The following is a 13,790-nucleotide window of genomic DNA, read 5'->3' as shown; positions in this document are numbered from 1 at the left end:
GTACCAGCCCTCAGCAATGTTTGAAGTTCATGGTGGAAATGAGGAAGAAACCAGTAATGCACAAGTAAAATGTGCAGCATGTTAGAGATACCCAGCCATCTACTTCCAGGTTATGCAGAACATTAACCTCACTAACTTCAGCTATCGTGTTGCACAGTTAAAGCTCCCACTGACAAAAATTGTCGCCTTGCATGTTTAAAGTGGTAGTAACTTCAGGTTTCTGTAGATGCTGTTGCAGGAGATGGGGTGATGATTGGGAATGATTGGGTTATCAATATGTATAAATGTAGGGCATGCAACGGATTTATACATTGAAAAGAAGTGGTACAATGCAGTGAATATTTTGTCCGATGTGTTGAAAATGTTTCACAAATCAGATGTTAATGATTGGCAAAAAGGAGTGATTGCATTTGGGTTTGCCAAGGGCCATAGTGTGAAGGAAGTAGGTGAAGTTGCAGGTGTACTGAAGCATATGTTAATACAGGACATTATCAGAATTATGGTCAAAACACAAAACTGATGGACAGACACTGCCTACATGTTTCAGTTTTTGAGGGAAAATCACTTCACTTATGGGCATAAATTTATTCTAGAAGTCAGCACAAGTCTCAAAACCAATGTCTGAAAGAACATTGGGAACTGCATACCATGAACATATGGAGCAGAGTGTCAAGCAAGAGGCCTTTGTTCACTTCTGCTCACAAAGTTGGCCAGTGATAGTGGGTGAAAAGACATAAAAATTATCTGGTAAGATGAATCTCATTTCTGTTTGTATGTGATGGATTCTAGGCATTGTGTTCTTTGTAAACCTTAGGATGCCTTTCAGTGAGGACTGCATGCAAAGTGTGTTTCAAGCTGGAGTAGTTTTAATTATGCAGAAATGAGTGGTTTGAAACACAACGCCTATACTGAGCTGCTAAAAACAGAATTTTTCTTTTGCTCATCATCGTACTGTGGAACATAACACCCTATCCCTGTATTCCAAAATGATCTTTCTCGCATCAGGGATGCACATGTGAATATCTTGAATATCTGTCAGGCTACCTAAAACAACGAGTAAAATGCCAAGAAAGGCATCTATGAAATCTGTCTGAACTATGCAATTCTTTGACGAAGGAGTGGCTAAATATTGATGTCACCTACATCCAGAAACTTGTCCTGTCTGTGCCAAATAGAATTTCAGCACTTATTCATGCTTGTACAGGTATTACATGCTATTACAGTTACAGGTGAGTAATTTTTTGTCCAGACAGTTTAGTATCTAGCTCCTGGTCACCCATTTACCAGCGTGACTCTGACACAGAGAAACCAAATTCATTCATTATGCAAAAACTGTACTCTCACTGATTCCTAGTAATTTTGCAATGCATGGATGCAGTTGGATGTCTAGCAAAGACCCAAAGGCCCCTGGGAACCCATTTTTAATTTTTTTTTTTTTTTTTATAATTCTAAACTTGGCTGTTATGTGAAATGTTCAGCAAAATTTATATAAAAAACACAAAACAAAAATCTGATAAATCTCTCCTCAAAAATGACCAGTACTGCTCTCCTCTCAACATAGAATGGGCAGTTCTAAAAGTGGGTGATGCTTATGTCACTATTACCCTGACCAATCACAAGGCTAACATAGCCACGCCTCCTCTCTGAGTATGGCTAAGGAGCCATTAGTAAACGAGCTAGCTGTCCAGCTATTCACCAAGCTATAACAGACATAAGACATAAACAGAGCAAACAGAACACAAAACAATACAGAACAAGCCATTCCTTTCCAATACTAAATTTACAAAGCCCCATTACTCATTGAATCGCATCCAGATCAATGGAACATATTCTATCTGCCCTCTCACTGAGATATAAAGCTCACTGGGAGCATTCAGAATTATTTCGGATTCATCAATTTGTTCTGTCAATGCATCAGTGATCACCAGTTCACTTGGTCAAAATCAGAGTCAGAATGGCTAATCTCATGTTGCAGCTTATTCAGCAACCACTCCAAAACCTGTAGGAAAAACTTAAAACCATTGTCCATGCAGATCATACTGGTTACAAAGACAGCTATTTATGTTTATCAATATTTTTCCCAACCAATGAGAATGTAGGGGAGCAGGAGTAAGACTATAATTGGTCAATACCTGTTACAGTTTCTGATTGAAGACTTTTGGTAGTTGCTTTAGGTGATGTTCTGTTATTTTATATGAAGACAAACTCAGCACAAACAACAGGAGTCATGAGTGTATTCTGTTTTGTTTATACTGCTGTTTGGCAGGGGAGAGAGAATCTGTCAGGAGTCAGAATTCAGCACTACACCATGCAATCACTTCTTGTAATTGGAACCCACCTACTGTTAATAAACAATGTATTGTACAAATCTACAAGTCAGCTGTCATTTGTTTGTGGGTCTGCAGATGCACGTGTTTATGAATCAGAACATGTGAAAATCATGCTTTATTATTATTTTTTTTTAACAGTCTGTTTTTGAATATGTAAATCACACTGTGTCAGAAAGGTGTGTTTTGTATTTGTAAACAATTTTGTTTGCTTTTTAAATTCATATTTGCAGAATATGTTATATTTATTTCTGAAATAAATCTATCTTTCTATTTATTTATCATACAGGTGCTTTACTCAAGAGCATCTTAGCCATGGATTGAGGGAGGAGCATAGTGCTATTCTTACAATCCCACAGCCCCAACTTTCATACCGTTGACCTTTCAATCCTAAGCCCTCTTCTCTAACCATTAGGACACGGCTGCCATTTATGTCAAATGCAGTGGACTTTTGGTGTATTTATTATGTTTAGCTTATCCACTAGCAAGTGAAAGAGCCAGTCATGCATTTGATAAAAATGTATGTACAAAAAAAATGCTTAATTACAGAGTACTTTTGATAATAGATTTGATGAGGCTCCTCAGTGGTTGCATCCTTTGAGCTTATTTCCTTCAACTTTTTTTCATTCAAATTCAGTATTCAGCAATGAAACATTTTGGTATTTTTTCCTCTAACACATGAAATTTACTTCGAGAACTGGCTCAATTGTTGTGTTTGAGAAGGGAAAAATACAAAATTGTGCAATGTTGTATCCTCCCAGGTTTTACAAATGCTTTACAAAAAACTCAAAGAACATTGTAAAACATGTGCAAGGGGTCAGTTTGATCATTTCCAATAAAGCACTATTATGCCACAGGCTCTGGATGTGATGAAAGTAAACTAAACGTGACAGAGTCCTTTGGTCAGTGCTAAAAATTCCTTGTCTTTTGAGAGATGCCATAGTCATCTTCTTCTGCGGATGTTGGCCTCTGCTGAAAATGAGGAACCAGAATAAGAGGAGAGATATTTTAAACATCAGCTACTGAGTAGGGTTATTATCGTACTAGAGTTTCTTTCTAAATTTCAGCAATTTTCCAAACACACCCATGTTACAGAGTGTCATGTCTTACTGGTGTAATCCTGTGGCAGCATGGGTTTAGAGATGACCTGTCTGAGTGCCTCCAGCCACTCGTTCCGCTCTCGCTCCTGTTCACACATGAAGACGAACTGACGGTCTGGTGTCTCCATTGTCATGCCACACTTCCACTTGTTCCCTCTGGTCCCTTTAGGCACACACTCCCCCACTGAGTACCCATGATTCTCTGTCCCAATGAAAATGACCCCAAGCTCCACAGGATCCTTGGCAAGGATATGCAACAAATGCAATTTGAATTAAAAAAAATAAAAGCTAATAATATTATAATAATATAATTGTTAAACCTCCAATGGGCCTGCAACTGCACAAACACAATGAAATTGAATGTAATCCATTAAATCCATTTGTAGTTTAATGTAGCCTGAGAGACTTTTTTTTTAATGTCAATTCACAAAAGATAAAAAATAATTAAACAAAATCCACAGGTAAAGTTTTAGGCTCATATTAGAATAAATATTCATGTTCTCCTACCAGTTGAGTTTTGAAATAGAGCAGTTTTCTGTCCAAGGCATCCAAGATGAACCATCGCTTCTTGAATGGCTCCCGTTGCTGTTAAATTAACACACAGAAGATTTCTGCAATCAGAGTCTTTATATATTTAACCTTATGTCTGAATTATTTCTGCTAATTAGCTTATATGTAATTTAGAAAACGGCTCAATAGGTCTAAATGTGTTTGATGTTAATGGGATTGTGAATAGAAAATGCAATCAACATCCAAACTTTGGTAGATGTTCATAAGACACATGAGAGAAAACTAATCCTGCAACTTTAAAGCAAGTTTAAACCAAAATAATAATAGCTAAAACAATAGATTATAGAACATTGTGTTTTGTGTATATATGAAATAAAGTAAATGTGATTTTTGAGATTTGCACATTATTGTACATAAAAGTATTTGATTATACTGGTAAACTATGAAATATTAATTATTGTGACGTAAAGTTTGGAGTGTCAAGAATTACTGCACATAAGCAGGTCACCTACCAATGGACCAGTCTTCTCCATGAAACCCTCTTTAAGATAGCTTCTGGTTAGCCATGGCAGCAACTTAAAAAACATAATATGGCAACCCACACAATGTCAATGAGCATGTTAGATATCAAAATCCAAAGTGTCTGAATACTTTCTGCCTTCGATAAAATATACCTCTTTAAATACTGTTTTTTAAATAGTATAACAAAAAAGATATATTTGAAAGAAACATACTTATTCAGCAATATTCATAGTTGTATATAATAATATTCAAGATATTATGTAAAGCAAATTCACACTGATCTGGGTTCCCATATACTCACTTCATCATCACTGGCTGTAGGGAATGCTGTTTTCAGGTAGACAAGGCGTATAGCTCTAATAGCATTGAACCAATTTACAATTTCCTGAAAGAACAATAGACAAGTTCAGCTCTACAACTCTTCTACAAAACACACAAACAGCATGCATTATTTTGCACTAAAAAATTTAAAACTACAGTTTAAAATACAAAATAAGGCAAACATATATTAGAAGAACATAACACTTTGAGTTTGGATACTAATTTCTGTTAAATCTGAAAGAAATAAGATGAATAAAATACATACATACAGTTTTCTGAATTTACTTCCTGTTTTGGAAAATCTAAAACTGACAAAAAGCATTTGTATGCCAGCAAAGCTGAAAGTCATTTAAAAAAGGAAGTAGTTTAAGTGTTCTCTTATTGGAAAGCATGCCACAGAAATGATCTTAATTGAATTTTACATGTTTCTATTTATTTCTACACTATTTGTTGCATGTTTTACATAACATTATTGTAAGCAGTGCTCAAACAAACGGCACTTCTTGTGTGAAATGGTATGCGAGGACACTTATGTTGTGAAGTATTGCCATGTTTTTATATGTCAGCACACTGGTTTTTTTTCGTCTATTTTATTTTCACATGTTCTGACTTCTCGGGTTGTTTCTCTTTCTTTACATATGTCTTAAAGGAATTTTAAATAATGCTGTTAAACTAATTAAATTAGGGCATCCCTTTGTCATTTGTGTGAGCCAGTACCAGTACACAAAAAATCAATCATTTAACAAGTACATTCCCAAAAGGATGACTATTAAGTGCCCATCCAGGCGTTGGGACAGGGGGAGAATATGGAGCTGGAAAACCAGACTGTCCTTCCTAAGACACCCTAGTTATAACTTATATTTAGATTTTATGTTTATGCCAGATGAAACATGCTCTTATTCTGAGTAATTTACCATGTAAATTATATTAAAAATTGAGAGGCAAATGAAGAGCCACTTCTGCCCAAGGACTAATTGTGGTACAGCATGTTGTGCTTTCCAAGGTTGAATACTACTCCAATCTGCCATAGCAATGAAGTTAGCCATGACACTATATTATCTGCAAAAAGTTACACTTTACATAGTTTATTACAATTTATTTATTAATAATAATAATAATAATAATGCTGTTGTTGTTGTTGTTGTTGTTGTTATAAAAACATACCTGCCCACTTTCGTGGTACACAAAGAGATTTCGGGTATGATCATCCACACAGTAAGTGATCTGTAGGCCATGAGAATGTCCAATTTTCTGAGGCTGAAATGTTGCATTTAGGTTTTTTATGGAGATAACTGCTTTTGGTCCTTTACTCTCCTATAAAGTAAAAAGTAAAAATGTATTTAGTTATATCCACTGTTACTAATACATCCTTTATTATTTTTTAAAAATCAATATTATATTTATATCTGTAATGGAACATAATATCATCATCTTAAGAAACCTTGATTTTAAATATATATTAGATATAGATTAGAGATTGTATGTGAAAGGGCCACAGAAAGCTTTAAAAGTAACAGTGACTTGCTGGGCTTAACAAGTAGTATTTTTTCTAATAATAGCACTCAATGTTGACTTTAACAAACAGGCATTCAACTAAAGAAACTTAAGCAACTGTGCAAAAATGTACTTCTGTATAAGGAATTGCTCAAGAGAGCATCCTAATTCCTCACATCCTCCTTGTAATATTTTAGGGTGAAGTCCTGTTCTGATAGAACAAACTTCCTCTTGAGAAACTGTCCGTTGTCCTTTCCTTTCTTCCACAGCACCCCTTCATATATGCCTACAATCAAATAAAGTGTACATAAATTAAGAAACAGCAGTTGTACGATATCCAGAATAAAGCCTACTTCAAAACCTGATAAATGTATTTATTCATTAAAATTTTCAAAAACTTGGGAGGCTGTGCAAAACATAAATAAAAACAGAATGCAATGATATTCAAATAATTGTAATCCTATATTTAATTGAAAATAGTACAAAGACAATATTTCAGGATTTATATGTTCAGACTGAGAAAGTATTGTTTTTTAATATATGCCCATTTTTAATTTTATGCCAATAACATATTCAAAAACATTTGGGATGGGGCAATAAAAGAGTGGTAAAACTGTGTAATGCAAAAATAATAATTATAATTACTAGGCTAACTGATAACAAATCAGTCACATGATGTGTTTAAAATTAACATATCAGAGAGGCTGAGTATTGGGGAGGGCTGAATATTAGGGAGGGGTTCACCACCCCATTGAAGATTGTGGACAACTAATTCCAAAGGACTCTGGGATTTCACAATCTACAGCAAAAATATTATTAAACACTCCAGACACCCCAGAGAAATGTCAATATTGAAGGGACAAAGCCCTAAACCTTGGCTGGCTGTAGTTTTCAGGCCCTAAGGCAACGATTAATTAACATGTTTTTTTGTAGTGGAGATCACTGCATGGGTTCAGAAACACTTCCCAAAGCCACTATCTGTGAGCACAGTTCATAGATGCATCTCAAATGCAAGTTAAAACTCATTAATGGTGAAGAAGAAAATATATATACACAGGATCCGGAAGCACTGCAACATTCTCACATTCATTTGGGAAATCGTGGATGCCACATCCTCTGAGCCGAAGAGAAGTGGGACCACCCGGCTTATTATAAGCTCAAAAGCCAGCATTCGTGATGGAATGTGTGACTTGCACATATGTGGACGTATTTTACTGACAACAAGTTTGTAAAATAAAAGAAGAGTGTAAATAAAAATAACTGAATGGACACTTTCTGAATAACATAAGGCCTACATTTTTACATTTCACATTTTTAGGCCTCTACATTACAGGACCCTGGAGCTGTGACACTACCTGTTGCACCATTGTGCTGACCCACTTTTGTTATTCAGTGGAGACCATTTTAATATGCTTACATTCATTTTAGGATTTCAGTCTTAAAATTCACTCATCTATGTTTGAGGCCCTGAAGAAGTGCAGCAGAATACAGAGCACCCAGAGGGGTGATTTTTCGCTACCCTCTCAGCCAATGAGGATCCAGTTTCTAAGAGCTTTTTTTGATGTTTTGATGTTTCTGTCATCAAATTCAAACAGGCAAATATTTTTCAATAACCAATAAACTTACTCGTGTTCAATATATAACATTTTATTTTTGTACTATTTACAATTAAATATAGGTTTTAAATTATTTGTATATCATTGCATTCTGTTTATAATAAACATGTTGCACAGTGTCTCAGCTATTTTGGAACTGGGGTTTGTAGTATTTGTTAACAGTTTTTGAATGCAGCACCAATCAACAACACTAAATATTCAGGTACAAACTGAGTAACACAAATATCTCAAAGTAGAATGATGTCATATTTGACCAAATACATAATGACCAAACCTGGTGTCCTAATTACACTCAAAAATTAACCAGTTGTACAGCATAATGTGTACGTTATGTACATGCCATCCTGTTCTCTAGAGCTCACCTAATAACCATGGAGAGAGGAAATATAACTACTTTAACTAGTTAACTAAAAGTATAACTACTTTATTATACTATATTACAGTACAATACAGAGGCTATCCTTCAGATTTGTAGTCTGACAGAGGAGACTGAAACACCTTTGGTTTCTGATCCAAACCAAGAGTGGAACTTGATTTTCTCTTCAAGATAAAAAAATACTTTTTATCACATTGTGACAGTTTTGCTGGTTTACCAGGTTTTGGTAAGGGGTCATTCCTTCCTTCTATCCATCCAGTTTTATAAACACCTTTTTCCTCACTTAAAAAACCCATTTCCAGAAAAGGTTTAAAATGCATTTAAAACAGGATTCTGTTTTTGTTAATGCTCGTGAAGCTTTATTTAACTATCAAAAGCACAAAGATATAATGTCCAATGTTTTCATTCAACAAAAACTCTATTTGTAAATATAAACACATTTAGAAAATGATGCTTGCAACCCATTCCAAATAAGCTGGCACAAAAGCATGTTTACCATTGTTTTTAATCACATTTCCTTTAAACAATGCAGATGTTTAATGAGGAAACTAGTAGTAACTGTAATTTTTGCCCAGTCTGACTTGATACAAAACTTCAGCTGCTGAACAGCCTGTGGTTGCCGTTGCCTGATTGTCCTCTGTATGATGTGCTGTAGGAGACAAAAATAAACGGCAGGCACAAATTTCACACACACACACGCACAGTGTCTACAAAGCCGTGTTGTTGTAGCACATAGAAACCAAGGCCTGACATTGTCTTGCTGAAATAATTATGGGCTTCCCAGAAAAACATGTTGTCTTGATGGCAGCATGTGCCTCTCTAAAAAAACAGTGGCCTCCACAACAATGGAAACTTCTCACATATCACCCATGATGTGGTCACTGATGCACCTCTCATACCATGTGAGACATTTGCTTGTGCACCTATCACTCATAACAGTTTGGATGGTTCCCTTCAATATAAGCATGGAACAACATTAATTGTTCAAGCATATAAGCTGCAACATGGACTCCTCTGACAAAAAACACGTTTCTACTGTCTTTGGACCGTCTGAGATTAACTTTAGCCCAGGCAAATCATTAGCCATTCTGCATAGAATTGATGAATGATTTCTCCCTGCATATAAGAGTTTCAGGTTGCATTTTTCATGCAGTGGCAGTTTCTTCAACCTGGTCCTGGATGCACCCTTCCCTGCATTTAGTGGTTTTCCTACACACCCACTGCAACCCTGAAAGACTTGTTGATGTACTGGTTAGTTGAATTTGCAGGGCAGAGTGCATTCAGGTCAATGGTTGAGAAACACTTGTCTGTAGTACTCTGAGCCCATGCGATTATATTTAATCACTGTAGCATGACAGTTTCTTACGTAGTGCCGTCTGAGGTCTCGAAGAACGCGCTCATACAACATTGGTGTCCAGCCTTAAACTACATGGACTGGTATTTCCCCAGATTTCCTTAATCATTTCACGAACTTAGGAAGGCTAAAAGATTGACAATACTCTCATGAAGTTTGGTATAAAGTGCTGAGCAACAACCTATTTCTTCTTACAAAGACTGAGCCTTTGGTGTATGCTCCTTTTGTGTATTAGCTTATATATTCACCTTAAAGTGTAATGCTTCAGTGTGACATGAATTTTCTATAAGCTTTTCACTCTTATTTTACCCATGTCGTAGTTTTTTTCTGGAGTGTGTTGCAGGCATCAAATAAAAAATCATTTACATTTAAAAAGCACAATCAAGTTGTTAGGTAAAAACACTAGAAATCAGTTCTTTGTACATTTGTCAGTTAAACAAAGTAAAATGTCAAAATCACAGATTCTTGTTTTTATTACATTTTACATGTCTGAAACCTGTTTCTGGAAATGAGTTTTGTGCATTCCTTTCCTTAAGCCAGTAGTTGGGTTATACATTCTCATCAGCATTATATCCTTTTGCCGTTTTATTCATAAATACTTTATTGATCCTAGAGGGTTCTCATTGGTGGATGAGAACCCAATTTGCAAGGCAGCTAAAGCGTGTTTGTGTAGTTGCTTGTTTGAATCTCAATATCTGTTTGAAGGGGAACATAAGGTCACTTATATCTTTTGAGAAAACATTGTATTGGGATTACTCAGGTGAATTAAAACATGTGTTAAAGTGGCAGTGGGACCCACAGAGAGGGGAGAAACCAAAAACATACATTTGAAATTAGTGCCGAAGGATTTTGCATACTTTATCTCTCTTCCTTATATATATATATATATATATATATATATATATATATATATATATATATATATATATATATATATATCTTACAGTCCTATCTCTAAGCTATCATTTTCTATTGGGTACTCAAACATAAAATCTAAAAGCTACTGGTTTACCTGATGAGTAGCCAAGAAGCTTATTTTCCTCTGTAAACTCCAGCCGTTCATACTTGGCTCTGATCCACTGTTCCCTCAGCACACTATAGCCCATAAAAAATAACAATGTCAAACAGTGCAATAAATCATAAAAATGTGTTCTCAACAGACTAATTTTAGGGTTAAAAAATGCAGTTGTATGTCTAGTAAAGTATGCCAGTGAAATCATTTGAACTGTTCTGTGAATGATGGTTTCAGACATGTTTAGGGTCAGGTTTGTCTTATATACAGCATTATTACATATAAAACATTACAGATAATTTCAATCTTATGCCATGACAAATATTGTTACCTTTAACTGTTAAACAAATTATTTATTCTGCTTAGTATGTTAAGAACTGAAATGACAAATCGACAGATTCAAAGGCCTAACTTCCAACTCCCACAACATCCCCCCCCCCCCCTCGGCTGAAACATGAACACATGAGCACATGAGCAGTTCCTCTTATTGTTACCAGCAGTATACATGGCCTCATTCCCCAGCCTAAATCTGTTTGCCACATCAGCACTCTCCCACTTCCCCAACAACCAATCTGTTTTATTGTGATACGAACTACACGAACAAAGGCAAAGCCTAGAGAATTTTTCTCACTATAAAGGTCTTGAAATTAATCTGACTTTCAGTCTATATATGACCTCAAGTCTCCAGGTGAGAGTACTTACTCACAGTCATCTTGCTGTGGTCGATAATAGAAGACAGGGACAAATTTCTCATAGAAGTCTTTGGCCACTTTGTTTCCATTGGCTTTCATAAACTTCAAATTGAACCATTTGGTCATAGAGAACATAAACATACTGAGGTTAGAACAAATTCTAATGTCACACAGAACGATGCTTAATATCAGGATAAATAATAAACCAGATTCATTAAAAGCCTCTATATTCAGTTTTCATACCTGCACAAGGTCATCATCCCAGAAGTCTAACCTTATTGATTTGACCCGGCTTACATTGGATAGATTACGGTGAGTTCCAGAACAATTCAGACAAACAAAGATGCCCAGTTTATATGAAGCCCAGTCTGGTTCTGTAAAGCACATGAGCTGCAAGTTAATAACTTTTAAAGGGACATTCTGTACATTTTTCAACATTTCTCTGTTCAGATTTGTATACATAAACAAGGTCTGGTGTGAAATGATTCACTGTAGAGAAACTAATGGATTCTGTTTTTTTTTTTTGTAATGTGGTACTGAAAGGTACTGAATTGCCTAGGTCTACAATCCAGGTCTTTTATATTTAGGCTACTATCCAAAGCCACCAGGCCACATATACATTCTTCTGAGTTTTCACATGTTAAAAATAAACAGAATTGTCAAAATACAAAACAAATCCCACAATATGCCCATCCAGTAAAAACTATCGTTAATTCACAGTTCTAACTGGAACGCATCATGAAACATCTGGCCATCAGATGATTAAACAGATAAAATCAGTTATAGAAGGATTCCACCAGAACCCCATTGTGGAAGTAAATGTCGATGTTCTTTGGAAAACCTTGAAACTAAATGTGTGTTAAATCCACCCCTACTCAGCCACAGCCAATGGGAGGTTCGTTTACAGCTGGGCCCCCTCAGACTCCATGATAATGCCTCAAAGAGCAGTGAATGTAGCAGAAATCTCAGATGTTAATGCTGATGTTAATAATTTAATAAAAGCAGAGATTTGTTTTCGATAGCTGTTCTGTTTATATTATTCTCTTCTATTCTATTGCAGCCTTCTGAAAAGCCAAGCGAAATTTTGCTCACAAGTTTTTCTCGCAGTTTGTCATACAAATGCTCATCACCAGAGTTGACAAACGCAGCTCCAGAAAGTAACTCTGGCTGTTTTTTTGCAGTGATTAGATATCCAGGTAGTTGAAATTAAATCCTGCAGAGGATTTTAACTATTGCCACCTCTGCTCTACTCAAATTTTAATTTTACAGAGCTTAATTATTTTTCTCTTTTTCACAGGGTAATAAATCCAGACTTATCTACAAAAGCTTGATCCTATACTTTTGTTTTCTTTTTACCACCCCCCACACTTGTTTATATTACCTAGTTTAGAAAAGTGACATTTTTGTTACTGACACACAGAATATTCCAAATATCTATCCAGTGATACCATCCTAGTACCTAGTATTACACAAAAAAATGTCTCATGTATAAAGTGGTGTTTTTAATGCTAGATTTTTGAGACACAGCTTTGAGCATTAAACACTGGTCTTTTTCCTATCAGCACCACTGTGAATAATTCTTAAACGGTATCCAAGTTTCACAATTGGTATTATAGTTTAAACTGCTTTGGATGATTTTGTATCTTATAAGGTTCAACTATGCCTCAATTTTGAACCCTGGGTGGAAAGGCTATGGCTTTCACTGTTGGTGACTTCACTAAATTCACAACTAGTTTTGGCCATGGTTTTTCGCCTTCGTTACTCTGATAGATATTACATCAAATATCAGAACTACAAATAAACAATTTTCAAAGAATATTTACGTAAGAAGGATAATTAAAATGTAAACGGTTTAAATGTCCTGTCTCTCCACCACACTGTATTAATGTATATTACCTGGAGCTCCACAGTCCGCACATCCGCTGTTCTCCCGAAGCTTCACCAAGTCCAACAGAACCTTCTTGTTCTTCTCTCTGTTTGCCATAAGAAGAGTGTTCAGCAAACACCATTAAAGTTACCTTAAAGCACGCCTCTTGGGCTTTAGTGCCCACTCGTTTACTTTAGAAGCCGTTTCCCCATTCTCAGTTTAAACGACTCTACTCGGGGAGAGCTGTGTCCGCGCGCGCCGCACGGTTAACCTCAGCAGCGCGTGGACAGCCCCACGCCCACTGTTGAAGGGCGAGGTCTCGCGTCGTTACGCCAGCGAACAGGAGGCTCTTATGGTCAACACGTTCTGATGACGTAACATCGGAAAAACCTATTATTCAAAGACCGTTATTACAGATACTGTTCTAAAAGATATTAACACGATCCCTACCAAAAGATATACACTTGATATGGCATAGTGACACAGTATATTCAACCTTTCAATTTGAATCATTTTTTTTAGTTGAATCCTTTTTAGAGAATGTCTTGTCAAATCAATTATGATCAGCATTTAAAGTGAATACAAACCCTCATTCAGGA

At 35.9% G+C, this 13,790-nt stretch overlaps 1 protein-coding gene across 2 annotated transcripts; it reads right to left on the bottom strand.

The window, feature by feature from the left end:
• Positions 1 to 2,244: 2,244 nt before the first annotated feature.
• adap2 (ArfGAP with dual PH domains 2) lies at positions 2,245 to 13,487 on the bottom strand. Of its 2 annotated transcripts, none has more exons than XM_066674654.1 (11): positions 13,221 to 13,487; positions 11,568 to 11,698; positions 11,335 to 11,426; positions 10,633 to 10,715; positions 6,451 to 6,560; positions 5,945 to 6,094; positions 4,761 to 4,844; positions 4,450 to 4,512; positions 3,935 to 4,012; positions 3,438 to 3,666; positions 2,245 to 3,299 (listed from the first exon to the last, which is right to left on the bottom strand). In XM_066674654.1, the coding sequence occupies exons 1-11, from the start codon at positions 13,306 to 13,308 to the stop codon at positions 3,271 to 3,273; spliced, it is 1,137 nt and encodes a 378-aa protein (XP_066530751.1). In that variant the 5' UTR covers positions 13,309 to 13,487; the 3' UTR covers positions 2,245 to 3,270. The 2 variants fall into 2 exon arrangements, with proteins under 2 accessions (XP_066530751.1, XP_066530752.1); XM_066674655.1 differs by having other exon boundaries at positions 2,245 to 3,296.
• Between the last annotated feature and the right edge of the window lie 303 nt (positions 13,488 to 13,790).

This window comes from Hoplias malabaricus, chromosome 6 (assembly GCF_029633855.1).
Source record: "Hoplias malabaricus isolate fHopMal1 chromosome 6, fHopMal1.hap1, whole genome shotgun sequence".
Lineage (NCBI taxonomy): Eukaryota > Metazoa > Chordata > Actinopteri > Characiformes > Erythrinidae > Hoplias > Hoplias malabaricus.
The sequence above is the reverse complement of the archived record's forward strand: the minus strand, read 5'-3'. Positions and strand labels throughout refer to the sequence as shown.